General features: G+C 48.4%; 1 protein-coding gene, 1 long non-coding RNA gene and 1 other non-coding gene across 5 annotated transcripts; 2 read left to right on the top strand and 1 right to left on the bottom strand.

The window, feature by feature from the left end:
• The first annotated feature begins 535 nt into the window (after positions 1–535).
• inppl1a (inositol polyphosphate phosphatase-like 1a) lies at positions 536–20554 on the top strand. 2 transcript variants are annotated; one of them, XM_076145984.1, is made up of 28 exons: positions 536–723; positions 7239–7302; positions 7982–8129; positions 8252–8333; positions 9071–9217; positions 9782–9872; positions 10161–10250; positions 10866–10964; positions 11797–11947; positions 12159–12265; positions 12536–12638; positions 12846–13042; positions 13173–13290; positions 13382–13478; positions 13614–13752; positions 13861–13960; positions 14074–14162; positions 14262–14343; positions 14485–14574; positions 14670–14783; positions 15056–15232; positions 15538–15693; positions 15836–15920; positions 16421–16507; positions 16604–17363; positions 17513–17646; positions 17888–20228; positions 20389–20554. In XM_076145984.1, the coding sequence occupies exons 1-27, from the start codon at positions 536–538 to the stop codon at positions 17985–17987; spliced, it is 3795 nt and encodes a 1264-aa protein (XP_076002099.1). In that variant the 3' UTR covers positions 17988–20228; positions 20389–20554. The 2 variants fall into 2 exon arrangements, with proteins under 2 accessions (XP_076002099.1, XP_076002101.1); XM_076145986.1 differs by having other exon boundaries at positions 17888–20220.
• Positions 638–8149, bottom strand: LOC142995084 (uncharacterized). 2 transcript variants are annotated; one of them, XR_012961491.1, is made up of 5 exons: positions 8022–8149; positions 6190–6365; positions 2316–4020; positions 2106–2225; positions 638–1160 (listed from the first exon to the last, which is right to left on the bottom strand). It is a non-coding gene; the product is annotated as an uncharacterized LOC142995084 (long non-coding RNA). The 2 variants fall into 2 exon arrangements; XR_012961490.1 differs by lacking the exon at positions 8022–8149 and having other exon boundaries at positions 690–1160; positions 6190–6582.
• trnap-agg (transfer RNA proline (anticodon AGG)) lies at positions 17721–17792 on the top strand. The gene has a single exon. It is a non-coding gene; the product is annotated as a tRNA-Pro (tRNA).
• Positions 20555–21251: the final 697 nt, after the last annotated feature.

The following is a 21251-nucleotide window of genomic DNA, read 5'->3' on the forward strand; positions in this document are numbered from 1 at the left end:
TATCCATCCGTTCCTCTTCTCTTCTCCTCTCCATCCCTCCATTCCACAGAGCTGCGTGTCAAGCTAGCTAGAATCCGCCCAGATGGCAAATAAAGTATCGTCACTTGGCCTCCGATATACTGCGCCCCTCTGTGTGTTCACCGGGTGGGGTCTTTTATTGTGAAAGTCTCCCAGAAGCACTCTGTGTTCTCTCGGCGCTTGCTTGCCGGCGCCGTTCCTCCTGCTCTCCACTGTGGATTTACATACTCTGATTTCCGTGGGACTGGGAAGCGAAAGCGGAGGGCGGCGAGCCTTTTCAGGAACCGAGGAAACAGTCGCAAACAAGCGTCATTTACAAAATAATAACTTATACCTCCGCCGTGGACGGTCTTGCACCTCCGTAGCTCCTTCACAATAAGGTTAACGCTACTTTTTCTCCGCCTCCGTGGCTCTGCGCGGCGCCTTTTCCCTGGATTATTACTCTTCAACAAGTCCCCCCCGCTGGAGCTCTTCGGGAAGCAGCTCGAGTTGGAGCCGGTTTTGAAGGGCTGTGGCCATGGCCGGGGGTGGTGGTGGTGTCGGCGGGGGTGGGCTGTCTCCGCTGGGGCCCGCACCGCCGATGTGGTATCACCGGGACCTGAGTCGAGCGGCGGCCGAGGAGCTGCTGGCCCGGGCCGGGAGAGACGGCAGCTTCCTGGTGCGGGACAGCGAGAGTGTCAACGGGGCTTACGCTCTATGTGTGCTGTAAGTAACTTTTAATGCAGTTAAAGAAGTGTGTGTGTGCGAGTGTGTGTGTGCGGCCTCGTTTGGGGCTTCGCTACCGAATCGTGCCATGTAAAGTTTCCAAATGTTGTTTTTCTCTGTCAACACCTCCATCCTGCTGCGTTTGCTCTCTTCCTCGTGTTTTATTACTCTGCTCTGTACGTCTTCGCCAAGTTGTACACAAACTTCCGTGCAGCACAAACTTGACATCATTTGCGTGTGTACGTGTGAGTGGACATCACACACATGCAACACACACACACTGTCCCTGACGTGGTCGCCTGCAGCTCCGTGTTTAGAAGGCAAACTGAACGGTGCTGGAGGTAAATTGGAGCACGTGTAGGCTGCTGGATCCAGGCTGATGTGTCTCCATTGAGGCCCTGGATCAGAGAGGTGGTGCTCCTCAGTCAAGTCAGCACCTGGATGTCAAAGGTTAAATGTCAGGGATATTAATCTATATAGCACAGTTCTAACACAGAGGCGATTCAAAGTGTTTTAGACGAGATTAAATGAGTTAAAACATCATAACAAGACAATTCGAACAAAGAAAGTCTAATTTAAAAGTAAAATAATCTATATTGCAGGAATTTGTTTTGATTAAAAGAGTTTACATATGAGCCAGTTTGTCCCAGAGGTGTGGCTATGAAGCTGGATAATTATATTTATTTTTGATGTTTATCTAATCAGAGAGAAGATCTGGCATTCCCTTTGCTTATCCCCCTTTGTATTGATTACAACTACTGTGCCACCAACCGGCCCCTCCTATAGTAAACAACATAAACAACCGAAGCCACAGAGTCTCTAACTAGACCTTTAAAACTCTCTTCATCACCTCACTGGAGTCTCCAGGTCTTAATGACACAGTCAGATCAACTGAAATCTTAAAATGTAATGTTGAACTGTTAGAACTACAAACAGCCCAAAGGTTACGGTTACATTGATGTATAGATTACCAAACGGCACGCTATAAACAATGCAGGAAATCGCTGCAGGCTTGTGCCATGTGACACTATTCTGACATTGAATTGACCTACATCCCCTATCTGATAGTTTATCCAATGCCAAGCTCATGAATACGAGTGTAAGCTCACATGTGGGCAAACCATAGATACTGGACTATCCCAACACAATACCCAGAGGTACTACAGAATGGATGACACTAGTAGTCACAAAAATGACTAAATACTAATAACAGCTTGTGTTGTTTTAAATTTTCAGTATTGATACTTTTTGACAACACTAAGTCTAACTAGATTTTGTCCTGCGAGCACACACACACACACATACACACACACAGTACACACAGTACTCAGTCCTCCCTCAGTTGTGTACCTGTGTGTGCTTTGCATGCAAACGCCACTCACCCGTTACCCTCGATTGAAATCATTGTTGTGAAGCCGAGCCAACAGCGAGTCGCTCCGCCCGCAAACTCACATGTCAGTCCCACAATCAAACAGGCCCGTCTCCCATTTTCACCCTGTAGCCTATAAAAAAGGAGATCAAATAGATTCATAGACATTTGTGACTGTCACTTTTGACATCCTGTGTTGAAGCTATGTCAGTCTGTGACCCACAACATTCCTCACATCCATGCCTCATCCATTTCCAGGTTCGTGTGGCACCTCTTCCTCTCCCCCGTTCACCTTTCACATCTCAGACTGGGCTTCGTTATAGCGAGTTCTCCCCCCTCTTGATAACAATAAGGATTGAAAGTGCTTTGCCAGGTGTTACAGCTGTTTGCAAACAAGTAAACAACACTGACAACACACTCTCCAAACAGACGGCAACAGGCAGGGAGGAAGGTATCACTCTAGTTATGATCAGGGTGACTTTAGACGGGGAAATTAGACGTGACGCAATTATTGTCTTTTAGTACTCCCACACCAAATTCCACTTTATCCCCATGTGGAAGTTCATCCTCCTGAATGCAGTACCTTGGAACCAGCTGCTATTCTGGGGCAGTGCCTCCATCAAAGGGCAGAGACGGGACTGTCACTCATACCTAATCCCTAATCCTTTGTGTGTTATTAATGTTGGGAGGGAACCGAAATCTGAACACGGAAGATGACAAGCAAACTCCTCACAGAAACGTCTCTGCCACTGCACTCTAATCCGATCAGACACGTGACGTTACCTGAACGTGCAGGGAGGGGAGAGACGTTTCTGTCAGAGCAAAAACGGGAACAGTCATCAGATCAGTTATAGAATCTCCAGCTGCGATCGTTTAACACACCGACAGACGCACGCGGGGGAAAATGCCATAATGCGACCACAGCCGCCAGTCAAAAACAGCAAATATCAAACTCTCGATAGCCGCAGACCTCGCGGACCACAGAGCTCGGGTTAGTAACACAGAAGCATCCTGTTATGAAGCCCTCGGCCTTAATAAGTTCCTCTTTTGAGATCACAGAGGACCAGGGAAGGGACGACTCTCTGACTTCTCACTCTGCTCCATAGAAACACGTATTTCCAGGAAGCACAGACCAAATGGCTGGAAGTAAACATTGACTCACGACATCTGGTCCGATTTCAGACCCAGACTACCTAAATGTTTACCGGCTGCCCTTTGTACCCTGACACTTTCAGCATCTCGTATTTATTTATCAATCGATTATTTATTGATAATAAACCCAAACATACAAGAGATCTTTGCCACAAGGGTCCATCTCCACACAGTCTTGGTGTTTCAGAGCAAAACAAACATCACATGCTGTGTGTGTGTGTGTGTGTGTGTGTGTGTGTGTGTGTGTGCCACAGGGGCCTGAGCAGCAGCAGCAGCAGCAGTAGCGGTGTGTTTACGTTCTCACAAAGACAACAAGGATTTCACTTTTCCCTTTCCAATTTCTTAAACGACAAGTAAACGTTTCAAGTGTCCAGTTATATTTTGTAACATTTCTATTTGTGTTTTCATATTCAGTTGGTGTGTTTATGCTGCTGTTCTGATCTAGTCTCCTAGAAATTCGTCTCTCCTCTCCTCTGACACTTCTGTGGCCTTTGCTGATGCTGATCCTACTAAGAAATGTCATAAAGAGCCCATATTCTGATCCGTATCAGCAGCTTGGCGTCGTTCCCATCGCTCTCTGTGAAATGGAGATGGCGAAGCTCGATAACAAAAAATGTCTCCCCCACACTGTCTGGTCTTCCGCTGCGTGTCTTCACCCGCTCGGCCGTCCCAAGTGGGCGCAGACCACGGGATGCAAATGAGCCCCGGCTCTGACCCGTCGGCGTCCAGACTCTTCCATCATGGCAGAGTCTCCCTCTTGTTACAGACGACCATGACTAGAATGAAGAAGAATAGATCCTTTTAGGTTTCATATGTTTGTATTAACTAGGAGCATGCGGTTGTGGGAACATTTGAGCATTTTTAAGCATAAAGAAGAAACGACAATAATGATAATGAGTAATATGGAGTCGCACACGGGAAGAGGGAGGAAAAAGGAAACAAAATAGAAGAAAAATACATCCTCTATAAGAATATATACAACAACGGGCAGTACAGTCATTTTTCATTTTGCTCCCTTGTAGCTCACGGGGCTGTGTGACTGTAAAATCACACACACACACACACACACACACACACACACACACACACACACACACACACACACACACACACACACACACACACACACACACACACACACACACACACACACACACACACACACACACACACACACACACACGTGAGGGCTTCCTTCAGGGTAGCTGTGTTTAGGAAGTGTTTCCAGTCTGCTGCCGCCTGAGAATAGACTGTGGTCAGGAGTGTGTGTGTGTGTGTGAGCTGGTGCCTTTACAGCAGCAGCAGCAGCTCCCGGGCCTCTGCCTCTCACTTCCTCCCTCACAGGCTGCAGACTCAGAGTTCCTGTCTGCCTGCAGGTCAGCCTTCAGCTTTTTAAGGAACTGAGAACTTTAATTAGCTTACTGGCGCTCTATGGAAACGCTGAAAGTCTGTTCTCCTTGTGTGTGAAGTGTTTGGACCCATTAAAGTGAACCAAGTTGTTAACTTTCCACTAAAGGTCGTCACATTGCTGCATTTGTAGCGACGGTCCGACAACTTGTAAAGACATAACAGTTATTTAAAGTTTTAACTGTCAGTGTGGAGTTTTTGTGCATTAGTGTAGCATGTCTAAACGTGTGGCAGGGTTCAGGCATGTGTGTGTGTGTGTGTGTGTGTGTGCGTGTGTGTGTGTGTGTGTGTGTGTGTGTGAGAGACCTCGTGGATTGGAATGAGAGCTTTTCAGGTGCTTTACGGTTTCCCTTTAAATAGCTCTCTGACTCTGCACAGCGCCCCCTACAGACACACACAACCCTTCACACAGACAGAGTCAAGTGTGCGTCCTTTTCATGGCTCATGTTTCCTCCCTCCTGTCTGTTTTGCCCTGATCTGATCGTGTGTGTGTGTGTGTGTGTGTGTGTGTGTGTGTGTGTGTGTGTGTGTGTGTGTGTGTGTGTGTGTGTGTGTGTGTGTGTGTGTGTGTGTGTGTGTGTGTGTGTGTGTGTGTGTGTGTGTGTGTGTGTGTGTGTGTGTGTGTGTGTGTGTGTGCGCGCAAAGAGGTGGCACTCCAAACAGACGGGGGGGAAAGCGGTCAAGTCGTCTTTACTTTAAACATGCAATATTTGTTGACAACACACACATTGTGTGTCTGAGGCTCTGTCCCATAATAGAAGCCTCCTCCCTCTGTTTTCTCTCTATTCCTGTTATAGTTTCACCTCGGCTGAAACAATAGTATTTACCTCACAGACCTGCGGAGAATCTCATCTGCTGCCAACAGGAAAACACACACACACACACAGGCACACACTGCAGTTAACTCTTGACCGTCGCCTCTCTGCCACCCTGTGACCTGCAGCGAGTGTGTTAAGTCCTCACGATTGCAGTGTGAAGGGATTAAACTCGGAGATGAGTCCAAAGTTCACCTGTAAAGTTCTTGTGGAACATTTCACCACATTATGCTGATCTAATCTACATATTATCAGCCCATATTTTTATATTCATGCTCTGTCCACGGTGTTAACTAATGTTTAACTAGCTAATGGCTCTGAGCTTCAACCAGCTGTTTCCATCGGCACGTCTGCGCAGCACGGAGGTGAATATTTAGAAACGCTTTCAAACAAGGTCAAATGCAAACTGACACCGTTCCAATTCAACGATGTCATCAAAATAAGGCTTTCCTTCTTTTTCAGTACAGTTAACAAAACTCTTGGGCCCTAATTTGAGACACTAGACATTGGTTTTAAAGTGTTGATAACAGAGCTGAACCCAAGCAACGGTAGATGATCCTGATGCAGTCTGGTCTGGCTGCTGTGTTCCCCCCCGCGCTCCACTGCTTCCCGTCTAGGAACTCCAGCTGTGTTCTTTGGAATGTGTCGAGACGACGGCGTCACGAACGGGGATCCAACCCGGCTCTGTGCAGCGAGTGAAGCATCTCTGTAGTCTGAGCGCACCTTCAGTACGAGGTCACAGGGTCAGGCCGGATGACCCGCATTGACCCCTTTCAGACAGACTGGACGAGTCACACACACACACGGGTAAGTCCAGAGTGGCGGAGTCATACTTGGAACGTTTGGGCTCGTTCAGTCACGCTCTGCTCCAGGTTTGAGTGAGCCACTAGCACACTGACCTGGAAAGACCGGGGAAATCATTGGAGCGGTCAGAGCGGGACGGATTCCTGGAACAGATCGGAGCATTTATCCCCCACTCCGTTTACACAGTGTACACAGTGTACACACACACACACACACACACACACACACACACACACACACACACACACACACAGAGGGAGAGAACATATTCAAATAAGCATTGCTATGATTTTTTGCACGACAACCATCCTTTCCAAAACACAAGCACAGCCAAGGCACACACACACACACACACACATTCTATGAGTACAGTAGGCTACCTGCTGTATATACAAATACATCAACCTCAAAGTTTGCCATGTAAATGTAACTCTTGTGTGCGACGAGGTGCAGACATGAAAGTCATCGATCTCCAGTTTGTAGCTGTCGGCGTGCGATCACAGCCGTGCAGCCACACTTATTGATCCGCGTGTGGTTGATTACACGGACAGGCGAGTGTGTGTGTGTGATGTTGGTATAGAGGCGGACATCTTCCCTCAGAGCTGCAGCCTCAGACACACAGACACACACCAGTCCTGCTGCGCTGTGTTTGTTTTTGCACCATCACCGCCTGTAACTTCAGCTCTGTGAGGCTGAAGCCCTCTGCATTGTGTGACGGACAGCAACAGGTTGAGGCTCTCCTCACACACACACGCAGTCACACACCCAGTCACACACACATGCATAAATGTACATATCGCCAGACTTTTTTTTTCAGGAGAATTCAGGCAAAGTCTTACAGTTGTCGTCTCTTCTCCCCTCTCACATCTTCCCTCCTCCTTTTTTCATTGTTTTTCATTCCTGTCTGTCTCCCTGTCTGTCTCTCTCTCTGTCTCTCTGCCACTGACATTTTTTCTCTCTCTCTCCAGGTTCCAGAAGCATGTCCACACTTACAGGATCCTACCAGATGAGGACGGATTTCTGGCTGTACAGGTACAGAGCAGAGAACACACCGAACACACACACACACACACACACACACACACACACACACACACACACACACACACACACACTGAGGTCAAGTGCAAAGATTGAGTCTGCATGTGTGAGCGAAAACTGTATTTGCTTCTGCAGCAGCTGGAAGGCAGAGACGCTTTTGTTGTCTCTCCCCCTCTCTCTGTCTCTCTCTCTCTCACTCTCTGTCTCTCGCTCTCTCGCTCGCTCACTGACACACACACAGCAGCCTCTTTGTGCGTTTTGCCCAACAGCTGTGGAGTCCCCGCCACAAACACTTGCCCCACACACACTCACACACACACTGTCTCTGCGTGGCCACATCACAGGCATCTGTCTGCCTGTACGAGCAGTGTGTGTGTGTGTGTGTGTGTGTGTGTGTGTGAGCTGTGGGGATCTCAGCATAGTTTCGTTTCACTTCCTGTTACTGCATTTTGTCGGTCACTGATTTAGCAAAAGTTCCGCCTGAGTATTATCCCTGTTACCTTGGTGATCTCTGCTTATGTGACATTCCAAGAGCAACACTAGGACCCAGAGACTTCCCTGCCCCGGTGCCCTTTTGCTAGGCACTTGTTGGATTCATACCATGCCTCACATCCTCTCCCTTCCTTTCCCTCTCTTCTCGCCCGGTGTCTCCTCGCCCGTCCCCCCTCAGACGTCTCAGGGCGTGCAGCCGAAGCGGTTTAAGACTTTACCTGAGTTGGTGTCGCTCTACCTCCAGCCCAGCCAGGGTTTGGTCACCACGCTGCTCTACGCAGTGGACAGAGAGGAGACGGCCATCTCTGACGACAGGGACTACTCAGGTATCTACCCAACACACACACACGTACACACACAGACACACACACATACACACACACATACACACACACACTGCTGCTTTCCCTCTTCTCACACTTGAACCGTCCTTCTCTGTGATTGGCAGACGGCGAGGACGAGAAGCCGCCCCTCCCCCCTCGCTCCGCCTCCACCTCCACGCCCCCTGGAACAGACACGCCCACAGAAAGGTACAAAGTGTGTTTGAGGACGTTAGAGCAACACGAGGACACAAACATCAGCCGAGGCAGAGCGGCCTCACAATAATGACTCCGCCCCTCAGTGGCGATGTGGAACAGGTTGTTGGTTGGACCATCCGCTGTGTTGTCCTGCTTACAGACGGACGTGACCCCTTTAACTTTCACACACATTCATATTCCTGAACACACACACACACACACACACACACACACACACACACACTGAAAGGAAGGATGTTAGTTCATTGCCTCTGAATGTGATGTGTGATGTCATAGGTCGGTTCAGCTCAAGAAAATAGTTAACACAGATATTGATTGCATCTACACACACACACACACACACACATCCTCCACTCCCCATAGGGACCCCCCTTCTCTCACAAAGGAGGAAAACCACATCCTGTTGAAAACCAACATTGCTCACACAGAGGATGCAGAAGTGTGTGTGTGTGTGTGTGTGTGTGTGTGTGTGTGTGTGTGTGTGTGTGTGTGTGTGTGTGTGTGTGTGTGTGTGTGTGTGTGTGTGTGTGTGTGTGTGTGTGTGTGTGTGTGTGTGTGTGTGTGTGTGTGTGTGACGCATTGATAAGACGTGTGGTCTAGACGGAGTGTATGATTCTGGAAAGTCTGACTATACTATTGGAACAATAAGCTAACTAAATAATCAATTTCTCTGAAGTGCTGGTTTAAGTTCTGCTGTGTGTGTGTGTGTGTGTGTGTGTGTGTGTCAGCGCTCCGTCGGCTAACGGCCTGAGCACCATCTCCCACGAGTACCTGAAGGGCAGCTACGCTCTGGACCTGGAGGCGGTGAAGCAGGGCGCTGGCTCCCTGCCGCACCTCAACAAGACGCTGGTGGCCTCCTGCAAACGCCTCAACGGGTGAGACGGTTTGCCCGGGCCTGCGTTTGGTTGTTTGTTTCAGCTGGGTGTCGCACGAATGACGTCATTCATGTGTTCTCAATGTGTGAAGCAGAGGAAGGCCATTTAGTGCTTCTCAGCTCATCACAAAGCCGATACTCCTCTAATGTGGGATTCATTTGCTCTTATATTTGTGTGTCGCTGCTCTGACAAAGATGCTCTGTGTGAGGGTTTGTGCCGGTGCTGCCCGACTCCTGCCTGGGTCACATGAGGCCCGGCTGGAAAGTCACACGGGCAGAAGCAGAGAAATGAAACTACAGCATCAATACAAGCAACATTAATAGGCAACATGAATGAGATTATTGATCATCGTGTTTGGCTCATTGTGCAGCTCTAGCGTGCGCACACACACACACACACACACACACACACACACACACACTGATACACAAGGTTATCCAGTTAATCCAGTATCTAGTTAAATGTGCTTGACATAAGTTAGAAGAGTTACTGGAGGATTTTGGAGCTTTTAAGGGCGTTAAGCAATGGATCTGTGTGTGTGTGTGTGTGTGTGTGTCCCCACAGGGAGGTGGATAAAGTTCTGTCCGGTCTGGAGATCCTTTCTAAAGTGTTTGATCAGCAGAGTGCCTTCATGGTGTCCAAGATGATTCAACAGGTATGAGTGTGTGTGTGTGCGCTTGTTTGCAATTGTCTTCCCATCAACTGTCTCACACACACACATACTTGTTTTTCTACTTTTTATTTCCTCCTCACATAGCAAAGTCTTGAATTGAATAATAGCACAGGCACAGACGGCCGTCACTCACACACACACAGACACACACACAGGGAACATCGAGGACAGTGGAGCGTTTAGTTGAAGGATTTCTCAACACTGGATATTTCTCTGGTTTCTCATCGCAACCACCGCTCCTGATTCACGCCGCTCTCTTTCCTCCACCAGTCAGTGAACCAGGGTGGAGACCAGGAGCTGGAGAACCTGGTGACTAAGCTGGCCATCCTCAAAGACCTGCTGTCCTCCATAGAGAAGAAGGTACTCCTATACACTCACACACAAACCCACACATGCTCTGTATCTCTTGAGTTTCTGTTGCTTTCTCTCTGTCGTTCTGACACACACACACAGCTGTTAGTTGGACGTGGTTAGTTTAGATAACCCTCCCCACATGATGGATCATCTGTCCAGAGGCCCCTGCTGGCTGCGTGTGTAACCCAGCATGAAGACAAGGCAGAGAAATAGAGAGAGAGAGAGGGGGAGAGAGAGGCACGTCTCAGTCTGAGCCCTTGATTTAACGCAAGCACATGGAGGAGACCTAAGCGGGGGCGGGGACGTGATACTCAATTCAAACTCAGAGGCATGAGGAGGTGCGGGGGCCTTCAGCTTCTGTTAATAAGGCAAACACTTGCTAGTCGGACTTGGTTTGGAAGGACGGGCTGGGAAGGAAATGGCCTCAGTGCAATCAGCCTTAATGTCAGTGACTTATGAGCAGCAGAGTGGGCGGGGCGCCCACTCTGCTGCTCATAAGTCACAACCAGGAAATATCCAGGAAATGGGAAGTCGTTTCCTTGTTGACACCAACACCAGAGCTGAATACATCTCTATCTCACTCTCTCTCTCCGTCTCTCTTTCTCTCTCTCTCCCTCTCAGGCTCTGAAAGCACTCCAGGACATGAGTTTGTCATCTCCTTGCTCTCCTCCTCTTCTTTCCATGCGTCACAGCAAAGCCATCCCTGTGCAGGCATTTGAGGTATACACACACACACACACACACACACACACACACACACAGACTTTATGAGTGGACATTTCTCTGCAGGGTGGTGTGAGGTCTCTATAATGGAATCCTGAGCCCACAGTGTGTTTGATAAGGTCATGGGATGTGAGCAAATGTTCCAAAATAAATCAAACAAGACAATCATTTGCATATTTTGGTGATCACTATCAGTCCTCATGTAGTGTAGAATTATCATTATATCATTGTATAGTTAGATAGAATATAAAGAGAGCAGGGCTGTTGATCATGACTTTGACGTGATAACTGTTGAGGCACGGTCATCTCACTTGGTTCCACCTGAGCGACGGTAAGAGGATGTGCTGTCATGTGTCCCTCAGCTCGGCGCAGGAAGTATTTCACCACAGCTGAGGCTCAACCAGAGGACCATGTGTCTTAATTCATGTCCTGTGGCACCATCACAGTGTCGGTACATTAAGAAGGAGCTGCATGGGGCTAATAAACACTGAAGCGGGCATTATTGTGAAATGGACAGAAAGAGTTTGTTTGGTTGCGACCTCAATTCAACAATTTCCTGTTTGCATAGGAAGTGGGCTGTTAGGATGAGGAGATAGCTGCGAGATGCCCCACCTTAAGTGAACCTCCAAAGAACCAAATCTCTAAATCCTATTAATTTAGATTTAACACTGTAGAATGGAATCCTGCTGCGTATCCTGTGTGTTGAGACCCCTGGTGGTGACAGTATGATTTGTAAACACACACATTCTTAAAGAAGCACATTGTGGCCCTGTGTGTGTGTGTGTGTGTGTGTGTGTTGGAGTAAAGTGTCTCTTCTGATCTGCTTCAGGTCAAACTGGATGTGTACCTGGCAGAGCTGACTAAGATAGGAAAGAGTCAGAAGTACACTCTGTCTGTGGACGTGGAGGGGGGGCGGCTGGTCGTGATGAAGAAGGTGAAGGACAGCCAGGAGGACTGGACCACCTTCACACACGACAAAAGTAAGAAAACTCTGCTTATGTGTCTTTCTCTCCGTGTCATATCCCATCTTTATCTCTTCCTTTAAATCTGTTTCTGTTCTGTCTCTCTCCCTTCTTCCCTCCCTATCTCCATCTGCCCTGTCTCCTGTCTGTCTGTCTCCCTCCCTCCCCCCCTCCCTGCCCTGTCTCCCGTCTGTCCGTCTCCTGTCTCTCATGGCTCTGCGTCTCTCAGTCCGACAGCTGATCAAGTCTCAGCGCGTGCAGAATAAATTGGGCATCGTGTTCGAGAAGGAGAAAGACAAGAGCCAGAGGAAAGACTTCATCTTCGCCAGTGCCAAGGTCTGCACACAAAACACACACACTAGAATTGTAACAAAAAAGACACACACACCTTCCTGGTAACACTATAGTGAAATACACACAAATATTCAAACGGACAAGGAAGTACTTTCACATACTGTATCCCTGTATTTGTATATTCATAATCGGGCAGAGGTCACACACAAGGACAACGTCTGCGGCACCAAACCACAACCAAATCTCCCTCACTGGGTGTGGATTCAGTTCTCATTCTCGTGTGTGTGTCTCTGTGTGTGTGTGTGTGTTTAGAAGCGAGAGGCCTTTTGCCAGTTGCTGCAGCTGATGAAGAACAAACATTCCAATCAGGATGAGCCAGACATGATTTCCATCTTCATAGGAACCTGGAACATGGGTAACGTGCGCGCACACACACACACACACACACACACACACACTCACACACACACACACACACACACACACACAGACACACAGACACACGCACAAACGCACAAACGCACAAACACACACACACACACACACACACACAGCTCCACCTCTTTCTTTCTTTTTAAATCAGCAATCTATGATGCAAACCCTGGTGTGTTCTTCTCTGTAGGCTCTGTGCCTGCGCCCAAGTCCGTGGCCTCGTGGGTGTTGTGTCGCGGCCTGGGGAAGACTCTGGACGAGATGACCGTCACCATCCCCCACGACCTCTACGTGTTTGGATCCCAGGAAAACTCTGTGTGCGATCGGGAATGGGTGGAGTCACTGCGCGCCACATTGAAGGAACAGACGGAACTGGATTACAAACCGGTGAGAGTTCGTAGTCGTAGTTTTCCCCCAATTCTGTTCTGAGTTCTGATTCTGTCTCCTAAGTGGTGACATAAGGTTGCGGGTTTGTGTCGCCTCCCTGATTTGGCTTTTGTCGGTCTTCCCATCGCAGATCGCCGTGCAGACTCTGTGGAACATAAAGCTCGCCGTGCTGGTGAAGCCCGAACACGAGAATCGGATAAGTCACATCGGAATGTCCAGTGTGAAGACGGGCATCGCTAACACGCTGGGTAACGACACACACTCCTCCTGGTCAACGTCTGAAGGAGAAGGGTGTGTTGGGCTGCTACTTTAACAATGTTTGTTATCGATGTTTCCTAGGTAACAAAGGGGCGGTGGGCGTGTCCTTCATGTTCAATGGAACATCTTTTGGCTTTGTGAACTGCCACCTGACATCAGGGAATGAAAAGATTGCCAGGTACTCTGCTACATGCCCAATCCAGGCTCATAACCTCTGACCTTAACAAAACAACCGACTTAAATGTTCTGTCGTGTCACTTTCTAATGATGTAATTGACTGTGGAAAACATCAAATGGCTTTGTATCTATGCAGGAGGAACCAGAACTACCTGGACATCCTACGGCTGCTGTCGCTAGGAGACAAACAGCTGAGCTCCTTCGACATCTCACTGCGCTTTACACACCTGTTCTGGCTGGGAGACCTCAACTACAGACTGGATATGGACATACAGGTGAAGCTGTATACACACACACACACACACACACACACACATAGAGGCGAAATGCAGCAAATTTGATCCTCACCTTGATCTTTCTCTCGTGTGTGTGTGTGTGTGCAGGAGATTCTCAACTACATCAACAGGAAGGAGTTTGAGCCTCTGCTGAAGGTGGACCAACTAAACCTGGAGAGAGAGAAAAACAAAGTGTTTCTACGCTTCGGTCAGTACGTCAGAGCCCAAGAACACCCTAAAAAACTAAAACTGAAACTATAGTGTGATTTGTAGTTGCAACTGAAACCAGTAAGCAAATTTCTGTGTGTGTGTCCTTCGCAGCGGAAGAGGAGATCTCTTACCCGCCGACGTACCGCTACGAGCGTGGCTCCAGGGACACGTACGTGTGGCAGAAGCAGAAGGCCACAGGGGTGCGTCCAGCCGCTCAAAACAGCATTGCGGGAACATTGAATGATCATGTCTCTGTCCCACCTTACCCTGAGCCGTCTCCTGTTCCTTCTTTTCCCCAGATGAGGACAAATGTTCCCTCCTGGTGCGACAGGATCCTCTGGAAGTCCTACCCGGAAACACACATCGTCTGCAACTCGTATGGTGAGGCTGTCGACAGATCGTTTAGCGTTGATCTGGCTATTTAAGAATGAGGGAGAACGTTTAGTGTCTCTCAGACGTCTAACCTCCATGAGGCAGGGGAGGCTGTTGACTTGTCTCTGTGTCTTCTCTTCTGTCCGTCAGGCTGCACAGACGATATTGTGACCAGCGATCATTCCCCTGTGTTTGCTACCTACGAGGTGGGAGTGACCTCTCAGTTCGTCTCCAAGAAAGGTACGCACGGAACAGAGAGAGAGATGGGATCCAGAGGTCAACATCACAGCTTTGTCTCTGTTCTTCGTCTTAATTTGTCCTCGTCTCTGCTGCAGGCCTGCCAAAGTCCTCGGAGCAGGCCTACATCGAGTTTGAGAGCATCGAAGCCATCGTGAAGACGGCGAGCAGGACCAAGTTCTTCATTGAATTCTACTCCACTTGTCTGGAAGGTGACGCTCGCTCACTCACACACTTCCATCACACAGAATCAATTCCTTCTGGAGTTATATCTCTGTTTCTTCTGTTTGTCCGTCCCTCTCTCCTGCTCCTTCAGGACGTCAGTATACCTTTCAGATAGCATCCATTTTTGACCTGTGCTCCACCCCTCCACCTTCCAATGTAACAATCTCCTCTCTCCTCTCCCCTCTCTCTCTCTCTCCCATCATCTCTTCCGTCCACTATGCCCTCGCCTTTCTGTCGTCGTGTCCTCATCTGTCCCTAGAGTTTAAGAAGAGCTACGAGAACGACAGCCAGAGCAGCGACAATGTCAACTTCCTGCGCGTGGGCTGGTCCAACAAGCAGCTGACCACGCTCAAACCTCTCCTCTCCGAGATCGAGTACCTGCAGGACCAACATCTGCTGCTCACAGTGAAGTCCCTGGATGGATATGAGTCCTATGGTACAGAGAAATTTGACATTGTGTTTGTTTGTGTGCGTGTGTGTGTGCGGTGGCATGTGACGCCCGGGTGTGGCTCATTTTTCAAAAAGTCCTGTGTCTCATGAATGAATGAGTCTATTGTTACCACATTTTATGCACAATTGCACTCACTGCTCATGGAACAAAAGATCAGTCGGCCTGATGGTGGCGCTATAACTGTGAAAATTTGGTCAATAATTCTGAACCTGCCTCAATTAATGTTTTGTAGTCATCTCCTTGATTTGTTTCTTCATCCCTAACCATGTGTGTGTTGGTCTCATTACCAGGAGAGTGTGTGTTGGCTTTGAAGTCGATGATCGGCAGCACAGCGCAGCAGTTTCACACCTACTTGTCTCACCGCGGCGAGGAAACGGGGAACATCAGGGGATCCATGAGGGTTCGAGTCCCCGCTGAAAGGATGGGGACCAGGGAAAGACTCTACGGTAGCCTGACACACACACACACACACACACAAATGATACTGATGTATATGCTTATGTATACTGAAGAGTTTGTTTTGGCACCTTCTTGCCCCCCTGTGGCCAAAAAATCTTCAAAAGTTGATTGGTGTTCTTTGTATTCCAGAGTGGATCAGTGTGGACAAAGACGAGACGGGCGGACCTAAAGGGAAATCCACGCTGCCGCCCAGAGTGGGACACGAATACGTCAAGTTAGTACACACTCATGTCTAAAACACACCACTGCTATTCAGCCTGCACCCCATACAAACACACACACACACACACACACACACACACACACACACACACACACACACACACACACACACACACACACACACATACACACCCACACCCTAGGCACACACAGGTGTTTTCAATTAGCCAGCTTGATTAGTAAGTGGTTGCACCTGTTGGGGCACAACACCACACACCTTTGGCACTCACTCGTTATTAGCAGGCCAGAGTTTGGTGACCTCGGCACAGAACATGAAGAAGAAATACTATCTGTGAATAAAACCACATCAAACATGACATAAATATCATAAAAAGTATTCAAATCAATGTAATTAAATAGGTGAATAAATTATGACTTTGTGTAACTTGTAGGAGTTTTCAATTATATACACAACTTGTTCAGTAAGACATATTTATGGTTTCTACTCATTTCACTTATAAACTCGCTCATATCCTGTTGTGTCTCACACAGGCAGTCTGTGGCTCGGAAGCAGCTGGGAGAGCTGGGAAAAGTCAGCGAGGAGGGAGAGAGGAGCAGCAAGGACGAAACTGTCACAAGGTGCACAGAAAAAAGAAAGACACAGGCTTGAAGATAAAATGATTCTTATTCTGTTATGCAGAGCAGCAACCAGTGTGTGTTTGTGTGTGTGTGAAGGTCAAAGCAAGATACGGCGGATGGCGATTCGTCCGTCTGTAAGAACAGCTACAATAATCCGGCCTACTACATCTTGGAGGGCGTTCCCAACCACTCGGCCGCCGCCCTCTCGCCTGAACTCCTCCCCTCTCCTACTTCTCCCAATCCCCCTGCAACCAAAGCCCCTCCTGCATCAGCCGGGGCTCGGACCAAACCCCCCGGGGTAACGTCGGGAGCCTCTCACACGCGCAGGCCCACGACGGGGCAACCGGTCCGCGCGATCAGCGAGGAAGGCTCATCGGAGGATGACGGAGGGGCTTCTGTGGCGGGGGCTCAGGGAGGAGGCGGCGGGCCGACGCTGGGAAGCACAATGAACCGGCCGCCTCCCGACTTCCCTCCTCCCCCTCTCCCCAAAGGAGCCCTGGAGATGGTCCCCGAGGCAGCCTTCCCCAAGCCCCGCGCCCTCTACCCGGACCTGGCCGAGGTCAGGATTCCGGCGCCTAGTCCCGGCCCTCAGTTTGCCCTGGGCGAGGGTTTCAGGAGGGGGGCCGGCGGGGCAGGTGGGGGGGCGGGAGCGGGGGCGCTGGACGACCAGTCGTGCTCCGTGCTGCAGATGGCAAAGACGCTGAGCGAGAGCGAGTTTCCGGGTCAGCCTCCACGCGCCATCTCAGCCCCGCCTCCTCTCAGGGGACAGGCCATGGGTCTGGGTCTGGACGCCTGCCGCACCTTCCCACCCAGAAACCCCATCACAGAGAGCATAGCAGAGGACCTGCCTGAGGAGGTACACACACACACACACACCTTACTCACACATCTGTGGTGATATGCTGATCCAGAGATCTACAGCGACTAGATTGTTTACTTCAGTATGTGGCAGCGGTGGCTCTTTTAGTCGTACTTAACAGCTTTGGTTGTGTTTCCTCTCTGCAGGCTCTGTGGGGCAGCAGCAGCTCGTCTCTGTCTGTAGGGGAGTCCTCAGTGGGCGAGTGGCTCCAGAGACTTGGACTGGAGAGATATGAGCAGGGTCTGCTGCACAACGGCTGGGATGACCTGGAGTTCCTCAGGTAGGCACACACACAGGCACACACTCACTCGCATACATACATGTTCAGATGTGTGCACAGTGGTGCTTATCACTGGCCCGTTGGTCTAGGGGTATGATTTTCGCTTAGGGTGCGAGAGGTCCCGGGTTCAAATCCCGGACGAGCCCACCTTCCTTTTGGATTAATAAAGTTCTGTCTCTACACCACTGTTTGTTTCATGAAGATCGTTTCTCTCCTTTCTCCATTCTCTGTTCTCCTCCAGTGACATCACAGAGGAGGACCTAGAGGAGGCGGGAGTGCTGGACCCCGCTCACAAGCGCATCCTGCTGGAGAGCCTGAGGCAGCAGCAGCCGCAGAAATGAGCAGCGGCGAGACAAACTGCTCTGTGTCCGGTCCAAACCTGACCTGGGACAGCAACCAGGTCGCTACCAGGCCCCCCAAATCTCAGCTGAACTGACCTGAGCTGGAACGTGCCAATGTATGCCAGACTGTGCCTTCTGAGAGTTTGCACTTCATTTTTGTTTTCAGAAACATGCTGAACCAGTGTCCTTCTTTTCAGATGTACTGTATGTATGTATGTATGTATGTATGTATGTATGTATGTATGTATGTATGTTGTAGACGAGGCCTTATTTAATGATAATCATTTCAGTCCTTAAAGCATCACTACGTAACCTTCACTTTAAACCTAGAGAGAAGATGTAGGACGTTATTGATACGACCAGTCGGACCTGGGATGTGACCCACGTCTGCAGTTAATTTATGGTGTCTAGACCATAACAACTGGCAAGACACTGTGTGTGAGACGGGACATTCGCTGTGTTTGTGTGTATGTCTGTGTGAGTGTGTGTCATACCCACAGTTCTGACCTGCAGCTTCGACTGAGCATTTAAGCTTACCCTTTTGTGGAAAGTAACGGCCTTAGACGCGGGAGATCTCAGACTGTCACGCTAAAAGCAAAACCAGGAGAGGAGCTTCAAGCCCTGAGCCTCCACCCCCCTCACAGCCTCACCGTCCTCTCCTCCGACTCTCAGGGTTTTTGATTTCGCCACATAGTGGAAACTGAAGGTGGGAGTTAATTTCTTGGTCATGGGTCACGTCCCCACAACATTTAGACAGGATGTGATGACGGCATGGAAACTCGACTGAGAGGACCTGAAGCTGTTTGACTTCAGGCCAAAGTGAGTTCTGATGTTCCGATTGTTGTCTTGCAGGCACCGTTGGTTGTTATAGTTTCAGTGTCTCTGCATGTATTTATGTTTTTAAGATAAAGGGAAAATGGACTGAATCATCCACACCAGTACTGTTAGAGATGTTTGTTTTGTGTGACACGTTTTAGGTTATTACAAATGTAAATACAAATTAGAATTACGTTTTTGGAGCCTCCGTTAGCAGCCGTAAACACAAGTTGACAGTTGACTCATTTCATTAATGGCTGCTCCCCAGAGATCTTATATGCTTTACACAGTCCAGTTCTCGAGGCCACATTGTAATTGTCTTCTAGGATGACAAATTTTATTTCTCAGCGTCGTCTCACCCAAGTATCATTGTTTTTACGTCACAGCCTTTGTATTTAATGTCTGTTTTTCCATGTGTAAACAACAACAATGCTTCATTAAGTTAATGCTGTGTCAGTAGATTGGCACTCCTGCGTCTGTGATGGTTTTATTTGGGTTCAGTTGCTTGTCCTTGTCTCAGGATCGGAGACATTGTGTGGATTAGCGAGACTGATGACACAACCCAGCAAAATCAGAGACATCAGGGTCCCGATGAGGGGACGTTGGTATTGGAGTTCCCCGAAGTATCCTACAGATGGCGCTGCTATTCCAGAAACCTCCATAGCTTGAGGCCTGACTGGAAATGTGTGGAAACAAGACTCATCCTTTATACTTCACCTCAGTGGTCTGTTCATGTATGTTCATGTTCATATATGTTGTTAAGTTTGGAAACAGTTTCATGTTCCTGTTTGTGGTCCGACTGCCGCTCCTGCTTCTCTTCACATCTGGCAGTGTGACGTGCTGCTGTGCCAAATTACTGAACTACAGAATGGAAATCTGTACATTTTATCTGGACGTGCACAACGTTCCCATCATCATCATCATCATCATCATCATCTCCTCTTCTTCCACATCAGTAATGTCTGCTTAAGCTCCTTAACTTTCCTTTGCTACAAGAAAAAAGTGTCATGCTACAAAGTGTCATGTGAACGCTTCCTTACTCTGAAAGTAGATCAGGGAACACTGGTGTGTGTGTGTCCTGTGTGTGTATGTGAACGCAGTGTTGAGGAATTGTGGCAGAATTTGTTAGAATCTGGCTGTTGCAAACATTTCGTTTCCTGGCGGAGCTTCTCCTCTTGCTCCTGCTCCCTCTTTCATGTTTGGTTTGTAGCTGGCGTCCATCCTGTCACTCAGCTGTGGCGTGTGGGTGTGTATTTTTGTGTGTGTATGCTGTACACGCTGCGATTTTACATTGTGTGTGTCCTATTGTGTGTCATATCTTTTAACAGCCATAATCCAGAGAATGTGGATCTTAATGTTTCAGTGTTCAGTGTGTGTGTGTGTGTGTGTGTGTGTGTGTGTGTGTGTGTGTGTGTGTGTGTGTGTGTGTGTGTGTGTGTGTGTGTGTGTGTGTGTGTGTGTGTGTGTGTGTGTGTGTGTGTGTGTGTGTGTGTGTGTGTGTGTGTGTGTGTGTGTGTGTGTGTGTGTGTGTGTGTGTGTGTGTGAGTGAGTGAGTGAGTGAGTGAGTGAGAGAGAGAGAGAAAAGTCTTGTCACACTTTTTTTTATTGTGTACCTTCTTGTAGCCTCCTTTGTGATAAGTTAATGTAAGTTGTTGACCTATTTTTTTTTTTTCAATTCAAAAAAACTAATATCTTACCTTATTGGATCATTTTCTATTTCAGATTACTCCAATTAAATTAAAGAGTAAAAACTTTAAAGCAACTGTCTTCTTTCTTTCAGGTCAGGTTTGTACATGCAGTCACACACACACACACACAGACAGACTGCAGGCGGGCGTATAGTGCTTCATACTGTAGATTTATTAGAATATTCAGAGTAGTGCTATAACTTCTCATTCACTAGAGCTTCTGTCGATTCATAGCTTGATGGACGTGTTTGTCTTTGGGACAGACGCTCTGCAATGAAATAAATCTGTAAAGCAATGTGAAAGAATTAAAATGCTACCTAATATTTATATTACTAATTACAGAATTTACAGTCAAAACATTTATAAAGCAGTTCAAGAGGAAACCTGCAGGTTCCTCGCTGACGAAATTAAAATATTTAATAAATACACATTTTTGCTTTTGTTGGAGATTTTCTGGAGTCGAACCTCCAAAAGAATGTAATGGGGGACAGTTTTGTCTCACGTGGACAAGTAAGATAGAGAAGACACAGGCAATTTGTCAAGGTGGGAGAAGTTGTGGACAAAATAGTTTTGGACACTGGAGGACGGGGGGGGGGACATTAATAATGGACACACTGCTGTAAAGCCACTGGGCCGGTTTCTGTGGTGCCTTTGAGCAACGCGTGTCAGATCCGTGGACTGTGGGAGCAGCCGGAGGTGTTGGAGACAGAGTCAGTGGACGTAAGAAACGTGCCCCTTCGTCACGGCAACGACCGTAGTT

This window comes from Genypterus blacodes, unplaced genomic scaffold (genome assembly GCF_046128005.1).
Source record: "Genypterus blacodes isolate CSIRO-AG114 ecotype Tasmania unplaced genomic scaffold, CSIRO-AGI_Gbla_v1 ptg000032l_1, whole genome shotgun sequence".
NCBI lineage: Eukaryota > Metazoa > Chordata > Actinopteri > Ophidiiformes > Ophidiidae > Genypterus > Genypterus blacodes.

What these genes read in the sequence shown, in the direction of transcription:
- inppl1a (XM_076145984.1), top strand. Translation starts at nt 536, where the DNA reads ATGGCCGGGGGTGGTGGTGGTGTCGGCGGGGGTGGGCTGTCTCCGCTG. An exon ending in ACGGATTTCTGGCTGTACAG is followed by an intron (nt 7,303 to 7,981) that starts GTACAGAGCAGA and finishes GTCCCCCCTCAG; the next exon opens with ACGTCTCAGGGCGTGCAGCC. An exon ending in GGATGGATATGAGTCCTATG is followed by an intron (nt 15,233 to 15,537) that starts GTACAGAGAAAT and finishes TCTCATTACCAG; the next exon opens with GAGAGTGTGTGTTGGCTTTG.